At 39.4% G+C, this 22,500-nt stretch overlaps 4 protein-coding genes and 1 pseudogene across 4 annotated transcripts in view; 3 read left to right on the forward strand and 2 right to left on the reverse strand.

Moving 5' to 3' along the window:
• LOC116059954 (RLA class II histocompatibility antigen, DP alpha-1 chain-like) overlaps positions 1–405 on the forward strand; it is an 18,302-nt gene extending 17,897 nt beyond the window's left edge. The window contains exons 4-5 of the mRNA XM_035993963.1: positions 1–3; positions 248–405. The exon at positions 1–3 is cut by the window's left edge and continues 282 nt beyond it. Of these exons, the coding sequence (XP_035849856.1) occupies positions 1–3; positions 248–369 (125 nt within the window). The 3' untranslated portion in view covers positions 370–405. The remainder of the gene's footprint in view (positions 4–247) is intronic.
• LOC116059951 (rano class II histocompatibility antigen, A beta chain) overlaps positions 1–4,977 on the forward strand; it is a 19,077-nt gene extending 14,100 nt beyond the window's left edge. Inside the window, exon 6 of the mRNA XM_035993958.1 lies at positions 4,915–4,977. Within this exon, the coding sequence (XP_035849851.1) occupies positions 4,915–4,962 (48 nt within the window). The 3' untranslated portion in view covers positions 4,963–4,977. The remainder of the gene's footprint in view (positions 1–4,914) is intronic.
• LOC116064546 (zinc finger protein 239-like) overlaps positions 1–22,500 on the reverse strand; it is a 914,372-nt gene that overhangs the window by 82,701 nt on the left and 809,171 nt on the right. The window lies entirely within an intron of this gene.
• Positions 2,860–6,071, forward strand: LOC116059950 (annotated as a pseudogene).
• The window catches only part of LOC116059942 (7SK snRNA methylphosphate capping enzyme-like), a 33,664-nt gene continuing 24,230 nt past the window's right edge, over positions 13,067–22,500 (reverse strand). The window contains exons 5-9 of the mRNA XM_031313205.2: positions 22,127–22,500; positions 20,288–20,422; positions 17,809–18,015; positions 17,466–17,574; positions 13,067–13,421 (exon numbers count right to left, since the gene is read on the reverse strand). The exon at positions 22,127–22,500 is cut by the window's right edge and continues 347 nt beyond it. Coding sequence (XP_031169065.1) covers positions 13,369–13,421; positions 17,466–17,574; positions 17,809–18,015; positions 20,288–20,422; positions 22,127–22,500 — 878 coding nt within the window. The 3' untranslated portion in view covers positions 13,067–13,368. The remainder of the gene's footprint in view (positions 13,422–17,465; positions 17,575–17,808; positions 18,016–20,287; positions 20,423–22,126) is intronic.

Raw genomic sequence — 22,500 nt, forward strand, 5'->3', positions numbered from 1 at the left:
GGGGTCAGACAACTTTATTAACACTCACACTGAATACAATCAGCTCATTAACCAATCACTGACCAGAATCTGGGGTCAGACAACTTTATTAACACTCACACTAAATACAATCAGCTCATTAACCAATCACTGACCAGAATCTGGGGTCAGACAACTTTATTTACACTCACACTGAATACAATCAGCTCATTAACCAATCAAACTACAGCTGTTCTGGATCTTAATGTTACTGTTTTTGTGTCTCCAGGTGTGCAGAAGACAGCCCCAGGTATTGGACCTGCGGTTTTCTGTGATGTTGGTGTGACTGTGGGTCTGCTCGGTGTGGCCGCTGGAATCTTCTTCTTCATCAAAGGACACGAGCGCAGCTGATTGGTCGGGTCTGATGATGTCATTAGGATGAAGAACGTTGTAAACTAGAGATATATTTCTCTACTGTCTGTATAATATGTTGAAATAAAGTTTTTTTTGTTTTTTTCTTGATGTGTTAAGAACTTTTTTAAAGTCTGTAGTCACATTTCAGCAGATTGTCTGACTCTCATTGACTCGCTCTGCTCTGGTTTTTCATTAGCAGGAGTTCTGGATAGTTTGCTGTACTGAATTTGAATGAAACCTTTATTGCCTCCTGTTTTTACCTCTTATGAGTTTCTCCTAATGTCAGCAATTGATTTTTAATTGTCTTTGGTCCAACCAGCTGATTACTTTGTCTGGTCCAACCAGCTGATCAGATACTATGAGCTGGCGTTGACAGCAGGGTTGACAGGATTTTAGGATTTAGGAATAATACACCCTGGCACTGTCCGTGTTTTCGCTCGTTGACCCCACAGGAAGAAATATCTACAGAACCAATGTTTCAAAGTTCACGACTGAAATATTTTATATTTGTCTGGTGGCCCTGAAGGTCCAAACACTGCAACATTTTACAGAATACAACAGAAAAAGCAAAAAACCAAAAGACAAGTGGTGACACCCAAACCGGAAAAGGTAGGTACGTATTGGACGATGGTTCCTCGTAGCTGATTGGCTGTCAGTCTGTGACAAACGGAAGTTCTTCTTCTTCTTTTGGATTTCAGGCAGACTGCTTGTTGACTCCACAGAAGAACCAATGTTTCAAAGTTTACGACTGAAAACGTTAAAATATGAGGTATTGTTGTCTTGTTACGTTTGTAGTGAATGAAACTTGGTAGACTTTCTTTAGTTCAACCTGTTGATCTCAATCATTCAGCTGGAACCGGACACAGACATTAACTGTGACTCTATGATTTACCAACAACTAATCAAACATTAATATAGTTGGCAATGTATTATTATCGTTATGTTATGATGCATCTTATGCGTTTAACTCCAGTTTCTCTCAGAGTCAGACTGTTGGCTAAATCTGCCAGATTATATTCATGTCCTTTTGATGATTTTATAAACTGACCTTCAGACATGAATATATTCTGTCTGTTCTCTCTGTTTATTGATGGATCAATCCTGCTGTTCTTCTGTCCGTTAACGGAACCTGTATGTTAATCATGTTGTCCATCAGACACTAATCAGCTGAAATAAGGTCATAGAGATACTGGAGTACAGCGTAACTTTACTTTGTGGTGTTTTTGTAATATTTTAGGGCATTAACGTTAGTCAGAGACAGTCTAAAGTGAATCCTTTATTTCTTTATATCTGATGAAATATGGGAGCATGCGGATGCTGCGTTGGCCTTGGCCAAGGTCTGCGCTCTCAAAGCGCCGTTTTAGTTCAGACATGTGCACACAAATGTAACACATCTTGCACTGAATGTGAAATGGTTTTTCCAACATAATTTGGGAGGATAAATGAGTTGTTGCTGAGTGTGAAGATCTGAAGTTTTTCTCCTGAATCATAGATGTCTTCCTGTCATCCAAAGTGTAGAAACTGATTCGGCAGTAGAAGACTTCATACCAACGTCTGGTTCACACGTTACTGATGTTAACAGACATGAGTCACTCTGCTCTCTGTTTCCATCCCAGTTCAGAGTCTGTCTGACATCAGAGAGGATTATATGAGCGTGTTTTCATTAGAGTTAAGGCACAAACATATTTTAGGTGAGCTGAGCTGTTGAACTGGTTCTCAGCAGTAAAATTACAGTCTATCACCGGAGACTAACTCTAACAAACTCAGTCTGGTCAGATTACAGTCTGTTACTGGAGACTAACACACAGCTCTCCTCCAACAGATATAACCAGGACAGACAGGAAATAACCTCAGAGCTGCCAGAAATATCTGATTCTCTCGCACCAACACACAGCGCTGTAACTCACTTCCTGATTATTCTGAAACTCTTTCTAGACTTACTGCAGTATTTAAACTGAAACTGCAGTATTTTTATTCCAACCAAAACTACAACTCTTGTAAATGTTCCAACTGTTGGTTTCCAGCTCTGAGTACAGATACAAATAACTTCAGAAGGTTTTTTAGTTTATAAATTAGTTTATAAGTTTTGAAATTATCCAGAGTTATGATTCATGGGTTCATCTTCTTCCCCTAAAGAATGACTTCTTAACCTGAAATTGCAGATCAACAACACTCTTACTCTGTCTGTCAAGGAATATATATATAATAATATAATATAATATAATATAATATACACCCAACAGGGCTAACTGAAAGTTTGATTGGCTCAAGAATATGTCTCTTGACAACATCGTCAAGCAGAGAAGGCCTTGCTGGCCCTGATGGCCTCCTCTGTAATAATCATAAATCATGATAATAATTATAATGTTAACTTAGATGACAGTTTCCAGTGTGCCAGAGTTCAGTGTGTTTGTGCTCCATCAGCAGCCTGTAGCCTGGTAACAGCTGATGGTTGGATAGGATTGGATGCTGCAGGTCATGTGATCATGTCCTCTGGTTTTTAGAGCAGCTCTCAGTGAGACTGAGTCAGTGTTTGTTAAGAGAACAGAGGAACATGGCTTCATCCTTTCTCAGAGTCTCCCTGCTCTTCATCAGCCTCTACACAGCAGGTAGGATCAATACTCTGATCACTGATCAATACTCACTTTATACTGTTTATACTTCATCAGCCTCTACACAGCAGGTAGGATCAATACTCTGATCACTGATCAATACACACTTTATACTCACTATAAACATAAATATAGGTCGTAGTTAACAAAACACTTATGGGGAGTAGATAGTTTTTTTGGGAGGACAGTCTCACTGATCAATACTCTGATCATATTGTGTCTGTGTTTTCTTCTTCAGATGGATTTCTGTATTACAACACAGACCGTTGTGACTTTAACTCGTCTGATCTGAAGGACATCGAGTACATCAGGTCTGAATATTTCAACAAGGTGGAGTTCGCCCGGTTCAGCAGCAGTTTGGGGAAGTTTGTTGGATTCACTGAGTTTGGAGTGAAACAGGCTGAGCGCTGGAACAGTGATGCTTCATATCTGGCTGTGATGAGAGCTCAGAAGGAGACGTACTGCAAACACAACATTGATGTTGACTACCAGAATGTTCTGACTAAATCAGGTGAGTTAGTGTTTCTGTAACATCAACATCTGATTTATTAATTCACTGAATCAACATCAACTCAATGATAGTGTATCATATTTATTTATTTGTTCTGTTGAAACTAACAACCTTCAGTGTTCAATTCAATTATAATTCAATTCAATTTTATGTATATTGTCAAATCCTCAGAAATGAACACAAGTAATCTCAGGAGACTTTGCAAATAGAGTAGATCTAGACCACATTTAATTAACAGAGACCCAACAACCCCCCCAAGGGTTAGGGTCTGGGGTTGTTTTATAAAGCTCTCTGTCTCCACCTGCTGGACAAACTCTGTCATTACAACTCCTGATGATTCTGCTTCTCTTTAAATTAGAGAAATATCTATAGTAAATATTCAAACACCAACAATGTGTTTCAGCTGAGCCGTACGTCAGACTCCACTCTATGGCGCCCCCTGGTGGTAAACATCCAGCCATGTTGGTCTGCAGCGTCTACGACTTCTACCCCAAACAGATCATAGTGACCTGGACCAGAGACGGACAGGAAGTCACCTCTGATGTCACGTACACTGATGAGCTGGCAGACGGTGATTGGTACTACCAGATCCACTCTCACCTGGAGTACACGCCCAGGTGAGTCACCTCCAGGTCCAGGTACAGGTCCAGGTCCAGTTAGCTCTAATTTGTTCCAGGTCCAAGAGCCTCACAGAGTTGACACAGGGAGGATTCTGCACATTTTTATAAATGAGACCCCAGGTCCAGGTCCAGGTCTCTCAGTAAGAGACAGCATCTCTGATGTGCTGGTTTGTGTCAGCAGGTCTGGAGAGAAGATCTCCTGTATGGTGGAACACGCCAGCCTGAGAGAACCTCTGATTACTGACTGGGGTAAATACCTGTCTGTCTCTCTACCTGTCTCTCTACCTGTCTGTCTCTCTACCTGTCTGTCTCTCTCTCTACCTGCCTGACTCTCCACCTGTCTGTCGCTCTACCTGTCTGACTCTCTACCTGTCTCTCTCTCTACCTGTCTCTGTCTACCTGTCTGTCTCTCTGCCTGTCTGACTCTCTCCACCTGTCTTTCTCTCCACCTGTCTGACTCTCTCTTTCCCTGTCTGTCTCTCTACCTGTCTGTCTACCTGTCTGACTCTCTACCTGTGTCTCTCTACCTGTCTGTCTCTCTATCTGTGTGTCTCTCTGCTCACCTGTCTGTATGTCTACCTGTCTCTCTCTCTCCCTGTCTGTCTCTCTCTCTACCTGTCTTTCTCTACCTGTCTGTCTCTCTCTCTACCTGTCTTTCTCTACCTGTCTGTCTCCTGACCTGTCTGTCTCTCTCCCTGTCTGTCCTCAGACCCGTCCATGTCTAAGTCTGACAGAAACAAAATCCTCATCGGAGCCTCAGGACTGATCCTGGGTCTGGTCTTATCTCTGGCTGGATTCCTCTACTACAAGAGGAAGGCCCGAGGTCAGAACAGAGCTCCTGATTTAAAACCTGTTCAGAACAGTTTTCTGTCTCTGTACCTGTCTGTCTGCTCATCTGTCTGTCTTTCTTCCTGTCTGTCCTCAGACCTGTCCAAGTCTGATTCTGAGAGGAACGAGCTCGCCTTTGGAGTCTCAGGACTGATCCTGGGTCTGGCTTTGACTGGATTCTTCTTCTACAAGACGAAGGCCGAAGGTCAGAATAGAATAATAATGATAATAAAGTTTATTTAATGTAGCATCTTGTAAAAACAAAGTGCTTCACAAGAGAAATGTTAAAAATAAGAGTCAATAACAGAAAAATGAACAAGCAAAAAAAGAAAAAAAAACATTTTAATAAGTCTTCAGCTGCTTTAACACATTATCATGAACAGGTTCGTATGATAAACTTTGGCACAACAATTCGTATGATGTCCTAAGAAATTACAACGACCGCCGGCCGGTCACATGACAGTTAAGTTCAGCGGTCTTTACAGTTAAGGGTTCAGAGCACCATGAGGTGACAGACCTTTCAGAGGCCCTAACAGATGAGTTTAGGTGACAAAACGTTTCCTGGTGAAAGTCTTGTGTTTTCTCCTTAACTTCTTCAGGACATGATCACCTGTTTCCTGGTGAAAGTCTTGTGTTTTCTCCTTAACTTCTTCAGGACATGAACACCTGTTTCCTGAGTGGAAGTTTTTTTAGGAGCCAAATATCCCCCCCGACCCCCTCCCTATGAGGATATTCACGCTCTTATACAGCAGCAGTCAACGTGCTGCTGATAGTAATAAACATGTTGAGTAAATACCAATAACAGCTTTATTTTCCAGAGAAATATGTACAAATGCTTTATGAGAACAGGCTGATTTTATTAAAGTGTCAACTGAGAAAAAAACCTTTCTATCTGTCTGTCTGCTCACCTGTCTGTCTCTCTCCCTGTCTGTTCTCAGACCTGTCCATGCCGGAGTTTCAGAGGAACAGGCTCATCATCGTGGCGTCAGGACTGATCCTGGGTCTGGTCTTATCTCTGGCTGCATTAATCTTCTACAGTAGGAAGACCTGCGGTCAGATTCCTGGTTCAAAACCAGTTCAGACCAGTTTAAAAAGACTTATCCTACCTTCTAGTCTCCACAGCGCTGTGGAGGAAGGTCTGGCTACACCACAGATGCATTCTGGGATAAGTAATAGCTCTGGGTTGTTTGCATTTCTTTAAACCAATCACAATGATCTTAAGCGGCGCTACGCTCCAGACGCAGCAACGCTGGCTCTGCTAAATAGTCTCAGGAAGGAACTTGTTCAAAAGAAAATGCCACGTACAGTATTACATGAAGTTAACTGTTGACACAGTCCAGTAACGTGAGCTATTTAAATTAGCTGATACATGGTTAAACCTCATTGGCTCTTACCAGTGGATCTCCGTGTGAGAACAGTCACACAGAGAGAAAGAAAGACTTTATCCTGGAAATTAACTTCTGTTGATCCAGACTCCCAACAGTCAGACCAGTTCACTTTTAGCCCTCATGTTGTCTCCTCGTCGACCATGAAGTTGTCTTTCCGGGTCCAAATTGAAAATGAACTTTTTTTGGCGCTTTATCCGACATTTTAGTCCCTTTTTTCGATGCTTTTAACACTTTCTGAATCGTTTTTCTCAGCGATTCTTTAAATTCATGGTCAATAAACCTAATTTATGACATTTTAGCAATTGTTTTTGTTAAAAAAAGCAGAAGTTATGAATTATTATGACTATGAGTTATGATCAGAGGATGTTAGTTTAGTCAGGATACGGTTTTGAAACCATTTAAACATTCTTTTCAAATGCTATAAAATTAAATAAAAGACCCAAAATGTAATGGAAATAATCTTGTATGTCTGCTGTATGCGTTCTGTACAACGTACACCCATGCATCCATGTTATTTTGGGCAATTTGTTTGCAAAAAAAAAAACATATTTCTGTTGTTAAAAACTTAGAAAACGGGTCAAATTTGACCCGAGGAAAACCAGGGTTAATAACTCGGTATCTGCATTTTAAGGTTGTCCCGGTCCTCGGTAACTGGTCTGGTCTGGATTCTGCTTCATCTACAGTGATGTGATTCTTTACTGTGTTCAATCAATATGTTACAGACACTTATATCATTTATATCTATTATATTTATTATATGACACTATATCTCAGCTCTAAGATCATTTATTTTAACAATAACTCTGATGTCAGTTTGATTTGTATATTTCTGATGATTTTAACTACAATAAACCAGAAAACTCTGACAAACTGTTTTTGAAGAAGTTTTTAACCTTTCATGGATGATTTAAGGAAACTTCACTCAGGATGTTTTACTCTTTAGGCCTTGAAAATAATATTTGAGTTTTTCACACATCGACTCTGTTTAACAGCATTTTAACTGAAGAAATGATTGTATTGTATTTAACAAACCAAAGTTTCTGGCAGCGGATCATCTTCAGTGACTCAGACAGTATTTATATCCATCCTGTATACTTTCTCACACAAGTTGCAGTACATTACATACATGTTGTAATATTATGATGCTATATCTTGAAGGTATACTACGAGAGTAACGCCAAAATGTTTTGAGACCAGAGTGGTAAAAATGTTGAGAAGGAGCACTAGGTTTTAATATTTCAGATTTTATTAAAACAAATGTGATATTTCAAGAACTCAGTTGTAATTGAAAGTTTAGTCACAGCAGCATCCAGTGCACATCTCCAGCATTTATTCTGAAATAAAACGATCATCATGATAAAACACCGACAGTCAGAGATCAATAAGTGCTTCTTCATAACGCGGTGTGATGTCACACCACAGGCTCCGCCCCCAGAGAGACTACAGGCCCTGTGATTGGCCAGGCCTGTTCAATAGAGGATCAACAGTCACAAAACATAAAAAATCAGCTGCAGTTACTGTTAAATACATCAACCAATCACCAATCAATACATCAGTTTAAATTAGGGCTCTTAAAATCAACCAGGTGATAACGAGTTAACACATTTCTTTTCCCAAGGTTTTTTTATTCACTATTTTTAAATTTTTTCAGTATTTTTGATGTTTCTGTTGTTAATACATTTTAAATTTATGGCGATTAAATCTTTGGATCGATTGACAGCTCTAATTTAACATCAATCAATAACATTGATCACATGGAAACAAACACATTCAGTCACTATGGCAACCAGCACAGTCGATGATGTCACAAATCAATAGATCATCATGCAGCAGGGGGCGGGGCTTAAACTGACCTTTAGCCCATGTTGCTATGCTACACTAACTAAACTACCCACCATTCATTGCTCCAGCTAAGCTAAGCTAACACGCTAGCAAACACTAGCCGGCTGATTGGACAACGCAGGCAGCTGATTGGTTCAGATTGTCTCGAAAAGACTTTGATCCCTGATTTAACTTCAGATTAATTTAAACACTTTAAAATTAAAAAAATATTAATTAAAGACTGGCGTCTGTCTCCAGCTGTGAGAGACTTTAAAACCAAAATATAAATCTGTGGAGGAAACTGCAACAGAAATTAGTTTCAGAAAGTGTCAGATTACCCGAAAATATTATTAGTGTCAGAGAAAAGACAACCGGTGTTTCTCAATGTCAAGGAAGGATCCTTCGAAGCCAGAATTTCGAGGATGCTTCGTCATCAACGTCCGTCGAAGGACTGTTCCAATGTCGAGGACCCTCCGAATTCCACCAAGGACTGAGTCCTTCGTTCAGAGAATTTCCCATAGACAGAAATCATGCATAGGTGTATCCTTCGCGCTCCCATATCACCCACAGCCGGCTCGTTGTAAAAATGTAATGGCGGACCTAAGCGGGAGTTGGAGCGACATCGCTGACGGCGAAATAATGATTTAAATGTAAGTATCTTTAGTGTTTGTCGTACATGTGTTATCACCGTTAATGTGTTCCATCAATGTAAAGCTTAACGCGTTAATGCTGGTACTAACTGCTCTAGTAATTAGGTAGATACACCCCGAGCTAACGTTAGCTAACCAAACCTAGCATTTAACATTAGGCTGTTAGCTAGGTTGCTGTCTTTTTGTGCCATTTGTGTTTTTAAAGTTTAAAATCCGGTGGCGTTTTAATCTCTTTTATATGTTGTTACGCTATATGGGTAACGTTAGCAGAGATTTAGAAATATATGTGTTTATCAGTTGTAACTGCAGGATGGGAGCTAACGCTGCACCTTGTTAACTTCACTAGCAACGTTAAATCAGTAGTTTCCCATGTAAAAAGTATAACGTTGCATATAACGTTACGTTATAGCATTCATAACGGTAAAGATCTTTTTCTTGTGTTTGCTGTCTTTTAACAGGGACAAACGGAGGCGGTCACTGATGACGGGAACGCCAAAGACAAGCAGGGAGACTGGCCAAAGACAGATGTTGAATAGATTATTTGCTATATTAGAGATTGGCATTCTGAAAATAAATGCATTAAATTAACTGGTTTGTCTGTCATTACATTTTTGAGTGTGTATATAATATAAACTATATATATATAGTTATGGTGTATATAATATAAACTGTTTTTCAATGTCTATTTCTAACTGAATAATTATATTCAGATGGTTCCTGTTTTAATAACTTGTAAGGTATAAAGCTCTAAAAAGAAATTAACGAAAACGTGTATCTTTATTATAACATTTATTCAAACATTACTATATACTGTACACAAGTATATTCAACATGAAGCGGCGATCAGACAGCTGCTGATGATGGTGTTGCTTCAAGACTGCAGACAGAAGGAGAAAGATTAGGTTAGTCCAGTAGTTATCCTACCTGTCCTGGTAAGATTAGGTTAGTCCAGTAGTTATCCAACCTGTCCTGGTAAGATTAGGTTAGTCCAGTAGTTATCCAACCTGTCCTGGTAAGATTAGGTTAGTCCAGTAGTTATCCAACCTGTCCTGGTAAGATTAGGTTAGTCCAGTAGTTATCCAACCTTTCCTGGTAAGATTAGGTTAGTCCAGTAGTTATCCTACCTGTCCTGGTAAGATTAGGTTAGTCTAGTAGTTATCCAACCTGTCCTGGTAAGATTAGGTTAGTCCAGTAGTTATCCTACCTGTCCTGGTAAGATTAGGTTAGTCTAGTAGTTATCCTACCTGTCCTGGTAAGATTAGGTTAGTCCAGTAGTTATCCTACCTGTCCTGGTAAGATTAGGTTAGTCTAGTAGTTATCCAACCTGTCCTGGTAAGATTAGGTTAGTCCAGTAGTTATCCAACCTGTCCTGGTAAGATTAGGTTAGTCCAGTAGTTATCCTACCTGTCCTGGTAAGATTAGGTTAGTCCAGTAGTTATCCAACCTGTCCTGGTAAGATTAGGTTAGTCCAGTAGTTATCCTACCTGTCCTGGTAAGATTAGGTTAGTCCAGTACAGTGGTGTAGTGGTCCCTGGAGAAGTGGGTATACTCTCAGTTTTCACCTTTTTTTTTTTTTTAAGTAGTCCAGAAAAAAAGCCCTGTTTTAGAAACAGTGACATGTAAGACTATGATTTAGTTTACCCAAAAATCTGTCATTTCTACTTGCTCACTATTATAAAATGATCATGACTTGATTAGGAGCAGTTTGTAGTTACTACTGGTCACACAAGCAGCCTGGATGAATGTAAAATGTATTTATCATGAGGCAAACATGGTGTTATCTCTTCTCCTCTAAATGTGCAGTCATGTTGCCACTGGCAATTTGCCAGTAGTTTAAAATAATGATTGATTTGGAAACCACCTTAAAACTTACCTCAGAATTATGTCTTCCATCAACTGGGGTGGCACACCGCCGCTTGTGTTATTTCTTCATCTGTTGTTTGGTCTGCTGCCGTTATCGTAGTCATGTGGCACCTGAGGCTTTTTTTTTTTTTTTTCACTGGCACCTGAGGTATTAGCGATATTTTCCTCGGGATGACCCGCCCTACTCTGCCTCTGATTGGCTCATCAGTCCTCATGCCTAAAGTTAACCAATCTAATCAGTGAAAGCAGCGAGTACCAGCCAATTAGAGGCAGAGGAGGGTGGGTCATGGCTTCACTATCCTTGAGGAAAAAATGGGCAATCTGGCTCACAGATATTACTGAATGGTGCGCATCAGGGGGGATTTAGAAGTGGGTATACGCAATGCTGACTGAAAAATAAGTAGGTATACGCCGTATACCAGCGTATACCCTGGACTACACCACTGGTCCAGTAGTTATCCAACCTGTCCTGGTAAGATTAGGTTAGTCCAGTAGTTATCCAACCTGTCCTGGTAAGATTAGGTTAGTCCAGTAGTTATCCAACCTGTCCTGGTAAGATTAGGTTAGTCCAGTAGTTATCCAACCTGTCCTGGTAAGATTAGAATTGTATCACAAGTATATTTGAGCATACTGTAACATGAAGGTACTTCATATAACTGTACTGGTGTATTTTCTTCATCATGGTCTTAACTGACAACTGTTGACCATTTAACACACTTACACCTACCTTTACTGTGTTAGTGGCTGTTTATCAGTGGAGGTGTTACGACTTTTCATATGTTGGTTGTAGCCTTGTAGCTTGTGTGTTTACAGTACTATTTACCCTTTTTCACTTGCAGTTTACTGCATATCATACTGCCTGTGGTAGCTCATTAGCTGGTAGCGGTTACCTTGTTGTAGTTGCTGATCATATTTTGCACTGCATTTGTCTGAAAGCTAGAAGCTGCTGGACAATGAGCTAATGTTACATCAATGCAGTAAACTACAAGCTAATGTAAACTGCTACTGTAAGCTTAATATAATTAAGATTGATTAATGCAATTCTCCTTACTGGTGTGTGTGTGTGTGTGTGTGTGTGTGTCTGTGTGTGTCTGTGTGTGTCTCTGTGTGTGTGTGTGTGTGTGTGTGTGTGTGTGTGTGTGCAGCCTTCTCCCGTCTCTGACCCCGGACAGAAAACATCATCTTCCTCTTCATCATCTTCTTCCTCCTCGTCTTCATCAGAGTCCTCTGAGAGCCAGAGTTCAGAGGTCAGAGGGCACACAAGCCCCGCCCCTTCCTGTATGTTAGCCCGCCCCTTCCTGTGTCCACCTCGTGACTTGACTTCAGTTAAAATGTGTCCGGTAGTGGACGAGGAGAGACAGAGAATGTTTACATCACACATCTGATGTTTGTCCAACACCCCAGACTGACTCTGATTGGTTCATTTCTCAGACTCAACAGCTGATAGGAGGAGATGGAATCTCCCCCGGCAACAGTAGCCTGTGGGCCAATCAACTGCTTTCACTTGGAGACGGAAACACCGGGGACAACAGAGACACTGGGGATGCCACGGACGCAGGGGATGCAAGGGACGCCAGAGACACAGGGGACGCCACAGACGCAGGGGATGCCACGGATTTGGATGCTGCGGACGTGTCACTTCCTGTGGGCGGGGCCTTTGTGGAGGTAGATTGGTCGCTGGACATTTTGTCTCTTTTAAAGTGCTCATATTATGCTGACAGTACCTAGGTAAGGACTACTAGCCAGTCAGAAGCAGAGTGTGATTATATAAGTATAATATGAGCACTTTAAGACATTTGTGGCGTTTGTTTCTTGTTTTGTATTTATCTCTAACTTGTCCCCCCTCCCTCAGGAGGCCTTCTCCCCCCTCCCGTCTCTACGGCAGCACGGCGAAGCTGCCTCAGTAGTGGGCGTGTCCAGAGCGGATGTGGGCGGAGCCAGATCAGATGTGGGCGGAGTCAGAGCAGATGTGGGCGCTGAGTTTCCTCACCTGTCTGACAACATCAAAGAGTTCCTGTTGATGTTCGACTCGGAGCACCACGGTTACTATGGAGACGAGGCGGGGCTACAGCTGCGATAAGGCCCCGCCCCCTTCTCCTGTCGACCAATCACTAACCAATCATTATAACCTGACTTATATCTAATGTACTCCGTGTGTTTCAGAAAGCCTGTTGTAACATCTGGCACATTTATATTATAATATACTTATTAATATACTGGCCCTTCAAAATAAAATAAAGAATTTAAAATGATTACTTTTGTCTTTTTTTTTACTGTCCCTAAAATAAAGATTTGAGGCTGAATTCTGAGAGATTTAAATATTATTAGCAGACACATTATATTTCTAATCATAGATGAATTATTTAAATCTCTGTTGTTGCTGAGAAACAGAAAATAAAAGTTTTGGATCATTTCTCTTTATTTCTTTAGACAAAAAACTGAAACAACAAAAACTTTTGAAAGGAGCGACCTGCAGACGTGTCACTTCCTGTTAGTGTTCACACGGGGGGAGGAAAATCTCCCACAATCCTTTGCTCCAGCTCTGTGAGCCAGTGTCTATGAGCCAATCAGAGTTTATTCTCCTCTGTAATGTCATCCAACTGTCTCCAATGTTCAGCCAATCAGCTGCGAGCTCCCAGTCATAATATATACAGAATATGCAACGACCAATCAGCTTCCTCCGTCGGTCCTGTCCAAGTGACATCACTTCCTGGGGGCGGGGCCTTTGTGGAACAGGTACATCGGTCGCTGGTTACCTGGAAACAAGAAACCAAAACATCTATTTCAAGATTTGAGCCATTGGAAGGCTTTTATTGTGAAATATGTCTACAGGAAGTGAGTTTGATTGACAGGTTACTTTGTGTTGACTTCGGGTCAAATTGACCCGTTTTTAATTTTTGTTTTAGATCAGAAAATATGGGACGTAGAAATAAGCGCTGAAAATGTGTAGAAGAAAAATGTAATAATTTAAAACGTTGGAAAAAGCAAAAACATGGCGTCAAAAATGTCGAAAAAAAAGTGATTTTTTTTCAAGGTTGACAGGAAGACAACACAAAGGTTAAGACACCAGAGTGACCCAAAACCCCAAAACCCCAAAACCCCAAAACCCCAAAATAACTAACTAACTAACTGGTGGAGGCAGCGCTGGAGCAGAGACTCCCATCAGGTTCTGGAGGTTAAACGTCTGTTTTTATCAAAGGAGTCTGGTGGGGTTGAGATTACAGCTTCAGCTCCCCGTCGTATAGACCTGTCTCACACCACAATATTATAATATAGACCTGTCTCACACCACAATATTATAATATAGACCTGTCTCACACCAAGATATATAAATATAGACCTGTCTCACACCAAGATATATAAATAATATAGACCTGTCTCACACCAAGATATATAAATAATATAGACCTGTCTCACACCCCAATATATAAATAATATAGACCTGTCTCACACCAAGATATATAAATAATATAGACCTGTCTCACACCACAATATTATAATATAGACCTGTCTCACACCAAGATATATAAATAATATAGACCTGTCTCACACCAAGATATATAAATATAGACCTGTCTCACACCAAGATATATAAATATAGACCTGTCTCACACCAAGATATATAAATATAGACCTGTCTCACACCAAGATATATAAATATAGACCTGTCTCACACCAAAATATATAAATATAGACCTGTCTCACACCAAGATATATAAATATAGACCTGTCTCACACCAAAATATATAAATATAGACCTGTCTCACACCAAGATATTATAATATAGACCTGTCTCACACCAAGATATATAAATAATATAGACCTGTCTCACACCAAGATATATAAATATAGACCTGTCTCACACCAAAATATATAAATATAGACCTGTCTCACACCAAGATATATAAATAATATAGGCCTGTCTCACACCACAATATTATAAATATAGACCTGTCTCACACCACAATATTATAAATATAGACCTGTCTCACACCACAATATTATAAATATAGACCTGTCTCACACCAAGATATTATAAATAATATAGACCTGTCTCACACCAAGATATATAAATAATATAGACCTGTCTCACACCAAGATATATAAATAACATAGACCTGTCTCACACCAAGATATATAAATATAGACCTGTCTCACACCAAAATATACAAATATAGACCTGTCTCACACCAAGATATATAAATATAGACCTGTCTCACACCAAGATATATAAATATAGACCTGTCTCACACCAAGATATATAAATATAGACCTGTCTCACACCAAGATATATAAATATAGACCTGTCTCACACCAAGATATATAAATATAGACCTGTCTCACACCAAGATATATAAATATAGACCTGTCTCACACCAAGATATATAAATAATATAGACCTGTCTCACACCAAGATATATAAATAATATAGACCTGTCTCACACCACAATATTATAAATATAGACCTGTCTCACACCACAATATTATAAATATAGACCTGTCTCACACCACAATATTATAAATATAGACCTGTCTCACACCAAGATATATAAATAATATAGACCTGTCTCACACCAAGATATATAAATAATATAGACCTGTCTCACACCAAGATATTATAAATAATATAAATAATATAGACCTGTCTCACACCAAGATATTATAAATAATATAAATAATATAGACCTGTCTCACACCAAGATATTATAATATAGACCTGTCTCACACCAAGATATATAAATAATATAGACCTGTCTCACACCAAGATATATAAATAATATAGACCTGTCTCACACCAAGATATTATAAATAATATAAATAATATAGACCTGTCTCACACCAAGATATTATAATATAGACCTGTCTCACACCAAGATATTATAATATAGACCTGTCTCACACCAAGATATATAAATAATATAGACCTGTCTCACACCAAGATATATAAATAATATAGACCTGTCTCACACCAAGATATATAAATAATATAGACCTGTCTCACACCAAGATATTATAATATAGACCTGTCTCACACCAAGATATTATAATATAGACCTGTCTCACACCAAGATATTATAATATAGACCTGTCTCACACCAAGATATATAAATATAGACCTGTCTCACACCAAGATATATAAATAATATAGACCTGTCTCACACCAAGATATATAAATAATATAGACCTGTCTCACACCAAGATATTATAAATAATATAAATAATATAGACCTGTCTCACACCAAGATATTATAATATAGACCTGTCTCACACCAAGATATATAAATAATATAGACCTGTCTCACACCAAGATATATAAATAATATAGACCTGTCTCACACCAAGATATTATAATATAGACCTGTCTCACACCAAGATATTATAATATAGACCTGTCTCACACCAAGATATTATAATATAGACCTGTCTCACACCAAGATATTATAATATAGACCTGTCTCACACCAAGATATATAAATATAGACCTGTCTCACACCAAGATATATAAATAATATAGACCTGTCTCACACCAAGATATATAAATAATATAGACCTGTCTCACACCAAGATATTATAAATAATATAAATAATATAGACCTGTCTCACACCAAGATATATAAATATAGACCTGTCTCACACCAAGATATATAAATAATATAGACCTGTCTCACACCAAGATATTATAAATATATAAATAATATAGACCTGTCTCACACCAAGATATTATAATATAGACCTGTCTCACACCAAGATATATAAATAATATAGACCTGTCTCACACCAAGATATATAAATAATATAGACCTGTCTCACACCAAGATATTATAAATAATATAAATAATATAGACCTGTCTCACACCAAGATATTATAAATAATATAAATAATATAGACCTGTCTCACACCAAGATATTATAAATAATATAAATAATATAGACCTGTCTCACACCAAGATATTATAAATAATATAAATAATATAGACCTGTCTCACACCAAGATATTATAAATAATATAAATAATATAGACCTGTCTCACACCAAGATATTATAATATAGACCTGTCTCACACCAAGATATTATAATATAGACCTGTCTCACACCAAGATATATAAATAATATAGACCTGTCTCACACCAAGATATATAAATAATATAGACCTGTCTCACACCAAGATATTATAAATAATATAAATAATATAGACCTGTCTCACACCAAGCTATTATAATATAGACCTGTCTCACACCAAGATATATAAATAATATAGACCTGTCTCACACCAAGATATTATAAATAATATAAATAATATAGACCTGTCTCACACCAAGCTATTATAATATAGACCTGTCTCACACCAAGATATATAAATAATACAGACCTGTGATGGTTTAGTGATGGTTTAGTGATGGTAAGATGTGTTTATAAGTAACTAACTAGTTCTGCTGTCTTGGTCTCTCTGAAAAACAGACTAACCTGGTTAAATAAATAATAATGACACCAAGATTCATAAATATAGTGAACACTTGAACTGACAGAGATGTGTTCAGTGTGTGTGTGTGTGTGTGTGTGTGTGTGTGTGTGTCTGTGTGTGTGTGTGTGTATATACCTGTGTGTGTGTGTGTGTATACCTGTGTGTGTGTGTGTGTGTGTGTGTGTGTGTATATACCTGTGTGTGTGTGTGTGTATACCTGTGTGTGTGTGTGTGTGTGTGTGTGTCTGTGTGTATATATACACCTGTGTGTGTGTGTGTCTGTGTGTATATATACACCTGTGTGTGTGTGTGTGTGTGTGTGTGTGTGTGTGTGTACCTGTGTGTGTGAGGAGTCTGTATGAAGAGAAACCAACACTGTCCGTCAGGTATGATGTAAACTGTTCCGGTCTCAGTCTCACCGCCCGGAAGTTACGATACGTCCACTCCTACAAAATAAAAGCACACCACATAACTTAGATATTAACAGTTACACAGAGTGTGTACTTATGGGTTAGTAGTCTGTGTAACTGTACATGTGTTGAAAGAAAGAAAAGAAAATCTCAAAAACCGTATTTCAGTATATATATATATATATGTATATATATGTATATATATATATATATATATATATATATATATGTATGTATGTATGTATATGTATGTATGAATGCGATAGTTACCGAGATCCTCTTGCTGTGTGCGTAGCTGCTCCAGGGCTGGGGCTCCAGGATGAAGAGTCCGCCCGGCGCCAGGCTCTGATAGGCTCGTCTGAACAGTCTGGCCACGCCCCCGTCCCCCGACTGCAGCTGCACCCACTTGGTGACGCTCAGACACATGATGACATCATACTGGCCGCGGCCAGGCCACGCCTCCGACACGTAGTCGCCCTGCATGGGGGGGGGGGAGGTACAGGATATTTAACGTTACGTCACTGAAAGACAATTATGACCTATATTTACGTCTCTAGTGGCAAAATATTGAGAGAAAAAAAGTCAAAACAGTTGGGGAAAAAAGTTGGAATATTGTTTTATATATTTTGGGAAAAAAGGTCAAAATTGTTTTTTTTTATATTTTGGGAAAAAAAAGTCTAAATATTTTTTTTTTTATATTTTGCGAAACAAAAATCAAAATATATTTTTGAAATATTTTGAGAAAAAAAGTTGGAATATTTTTGAAGTACTTAAAGAAAAGAATTCTAAATATTTTGGGAGATAATGAAGGTATTTATATATATATATATATGCAGTGTTTCCCACAGGTTGAGAGTTTATATGTGGGGGTTCAGTAATAAACTAGTCAAACGAAGGCGAAAACAACTAGTAATATATATATATATATATATATATATATATATATATATATATATATATATATATTAGGGCTGTCAGCATTAACGCGCTGATGCCGCTGCGATGCGATTCATTTTTTTAATCGCATTAAACGCAAAAATTCAGAGAAATTAAAAGAAATGAATGGTTTGACAGCCCTATTTAGGAGTTACTAAACACTAGATTGACTCTGGTAAGGAGAGGGATTTGTAGTTTTTTAGTTAGTTACTTGGAGGAATTGTGCAATAATGACAGATTCACACATTTTTCTTTTGTTTACAGTAAATAAATAATTACAAATCTTAAAATCAAGTTCATAAAGTCACTTTCTTTGCATTCATTTGATTCCCAGTGAAGATCCACTGGTAAGAATGGCTTTCCATTGTTAATATGGACTTAAAAACAGTTCTGAAATGCAATATAATAGAATTTTAATCATGTGGTAAAGATGTGATTAATCGTGATAAGAAAAATTAATCATTTGACAGCCCTAATGTGTGTATATATATATATATATATATATATATATATATCCTCCTCTTGAGACCCGGTAATTAATTTTTGTACACTGTAGTGCACATTCAGGTTGTGCACATCAGTCTAATACTGTACATCCCCCTGTACCAAGTCGTGACGTCCCGTCGAGGGGACGACGGTAGCTTTAAAGGGATCCCCATGTGTGGGGAACACTTTGCCTGGCTGGCATCAGCACGGGCACATTTTATGGAAGAAAGAAAGGTAAGCATCACATTTTAATTTAACGTGATTTTGAGAGTTATATTTTGATTGCTTTTAGTAAGTAAAGATCGGAGGAGTACTTTGAGTGAGTTTTCAGAGCTGAACTTACTCAGTTTGATAGTAAAATCACTGATTGATTAATGTAGACTGTAGTGTACATGGGGACGCTGTACTCATGATTATTTCTCTGTTTTCAGTAGACAGCTCTTTGTCTTACTTTAGAAGCACTGAGGGAGATTCAGACACAGTTCTCTGAGTCCAGAGAGCAGGAAGGAGAGGGTGAGGACCAGGGCTGGTACGGTTCACAACATCCACGCTTCCTATCACGGTTTTCGGTTCTGTACGGTTCTTTAACACTCCAGAAATATACTTCAGCATACGATATATAGCTAAAATTAGCATATTGAATGCATGTTGCACAATACATGCACACAGTGGCAGTTCTATCTATTGTCTGATTTCCGCTGTCATCATAGGTCACAGGCAGTAGTGGAGATAGTGGAGATAGCGTGAGTGCGGCCGCCCCAGGACCCCGAGCCAGTTAGGGGCCCCTCAAACGCCGCCGATCTTGCGTCACTTGACGAGAACGGGGCCCAAAGTGATACGTTGCAGATTATTAGCTGAAAGAAGCTAATTACTGATCTCACGTTGTGATAATCCTGCTCTGCTTATCAAACACACATATACACATATATATACACATATACATATATATATATATATATATATATATATATATATATATATATATACACATATATATATATATATATATATATATATACACATATATATATATATATATATATATATATATATATATAATAGAGCCATGTCAGTTATATAGTCTGGAACTGATTGAGAGCTCTTGGTCTATTCAGCGACTGTCGCTGTCTGTGGTGCTGAAACATTGTTACTTGACTGGCAAACTGGTTTCTATCTTCGTCTCTCTGTCTCTCTCTCTGTCTGTCTCTCTCTGTCTGTCTGTCTGTCTCTCTCTCGGCTGTGTGTATATATATATATATATATATATATATATAAATACACACAGCATATATATACTGTATATATTTCTGCATGTGGCCAGACTCACCTGGATGAAGGTGACGTTGGAAGGAAACCTGGAGGACGATGATGAAGATGATGTCAGAGGGAGGAAGAGGGGGGGGGCAGCCAGAGGACCCCGACTCACCCTGAAGGACAGGGGGAGGGGGGGGGCCAGGGCCTGCTGGAGAAACAATAATATTAAATATGAACTATGAAAGAAGAGTCAACTGGCACCTTGGCAACCACCTGTTCTATATATATATATATATATATATATATATATATATATATATATATATATATATATATATATATATATATATATATATATATATATATTAGGGCCGGGACTCGATTAAAAAAATTAATCTAATTAATTAGAGGCTTTGTAATTAATTAATCGAAATTAATCTCATTTTAATCGGTCGGGCTAACGTCCACACTAACTCCTGTGTGTTTAGCGTTGAGGTGATATTTGAGGCTGATGTGCTGCGGTGATTCCTTGTTGCATAGCTTGAACACAACCATGCTCTTGTCGACGCTTCCATCCTTTGGTTTTTTAAAACTAAATTTCCCATCCACGGGGCCAAGCAAAGCGGTCTCGTCAGCTTCTTCGTTCATGTTCACTGTGGTTTGTTGTTGTCGGAAGTCAAGAACGCTAGTTGGTGCTCCAGTATAATCGGTTCGTCGAAACTCATTCATTGAAAAACGTTCCGCGGTGCAAAAATAAGTGTGGTTAAAATTATGTTATTTATTTTTTGCGTAATTAATTAACGCGTTAAAGTCCCGTAATTAATTAAACTTAATTAACGCGTTAAAGTCCCGGCCCTAATATATATATACATCCTGTCTGTCTCTCTGTGTTAACCTGTCTGTCTCTCTGTAACCTGTCTGTCTCTCTGTGTTAACCTGTCTGTCTCTCTGTAACCTGTCTGTCTCTCTGTGTTAACCTGTCTGTCTCTGTAACCTGACTGTCTCTCTGTGTTAACCTGTCTGTCTCTGCGTTAACCTGTCTGTCTCTCTGCGTTAACCTGTCTGTCTCTGCGTTAACCTGTCTGTCTCTCTGTGTTAACCTGTCTGTCTCTGTTAACCTGTCTGTCTCTCTGTGTTAACCTGTCTATCTCTGCGTTAACCTGTCTGTCTCTCTGTAACCTGTCTGTCTCTCTGTGTTAATCTGTCTGTCTCTCTGCGTTAACCTGTCTGTCTCTCTGTTAACCGGTTTGTCTCTCTGTGTTAACCTGTCTGTCTCTCTGTGTTAATCTGTCTGTCTCTCTGTGTTAACCTGTCTGTCTCTCTGTTAACCTGTCTGTCTCTCTGTTAACCGGTCTGTCTCTCTGTAACCTGACTGTCTCTCTGTGTTAATCTGTCTGTCTCTCTGTGTTGACCTGTCTGTCTCTCTGTAACCTGTCTGTCTCTCTGTTAACCGGTCTGTCTCTCTGTAACCTGACTGTCTCTCTGTGTTAATCTGTCTGTCTCTCTGTGTTAACCGGTCTGTCTCTCTGTAACCTGACTGTCTCTCTGTGTTAATCTGTCTGTCTCTCTGTGTTGACCTGTCTGTCTCTCTGTAACCTGTATGGCTCTCTGTTAACCTGTCTGTCTCTCTGTGTTAACCTGCCTGTCTCTCTGTGTTAACCTGTCTGTCTCTCTATGTTAACCTGTCTGTCTCTGTGTTAACCTGTCTCTCTGTATCCTGTCTGTCTCTCTCTACCTGTCTGTCTGTCTCTCTCTCTACCTGTCTCTCTCTCTACCTGTCTCTCTGTCTCTCTCTCTCTACCTCTCTCTCTCTCTCTCTACCTGTCTATCTCTCTCTACCTGTCTGTCTGTCTGTCTCTCTCTCTCTACCTGTCTGTCTTTGAGTCCTGTATAAGAAAGATGAAATTCTAACCGTCTCTTGTTCCTCCATCTCTCCTGGCTGTGAGGGGGTGGGGCCTCCTGGCTGTGAGGGGGCGGGGCCTCCTGGCTGTGAGGGGGCGGGGCCTCCTGGCTGTGAGGGGGTGGGGCCTCCTGGCTGTGAGGGGGCGGGGCCTCCTGGCTGTGAGGGGGCGGGGCCTCCTGGCTGTGAGGGGGTGGGGCCTCCTGGCTGTGAGGGGGCGGGGCCTCCTGGCTGTGAGGGGGCGGGAACTTCTGGCTGTGAGGGGGAAGAGCCTCTCAGTGGTGAGGGGGCGGGGTCTATCTGTTTCCTCTCCTCCGTGGCCTGGTCATGTGACAGGAAGTGCCTGATGTTCTGCGTGGGCAGGTCATGTGACAGGAAGTGCTTGA

Source organism: Sander lucioperca, chromosome 17 (genome assembly GCF_008315115.2).
Source record: "Sander lucioperca isolate FBNREF2018 chromosome 17, SLUC_FBN_1.2, whole genome shotgun sequence".
Lineage (NCBI taxonomy): Eukaryota > Metazoa > Chordata > Actinopteri > Perciformes > Percidae > Sander > Sander lucioperca.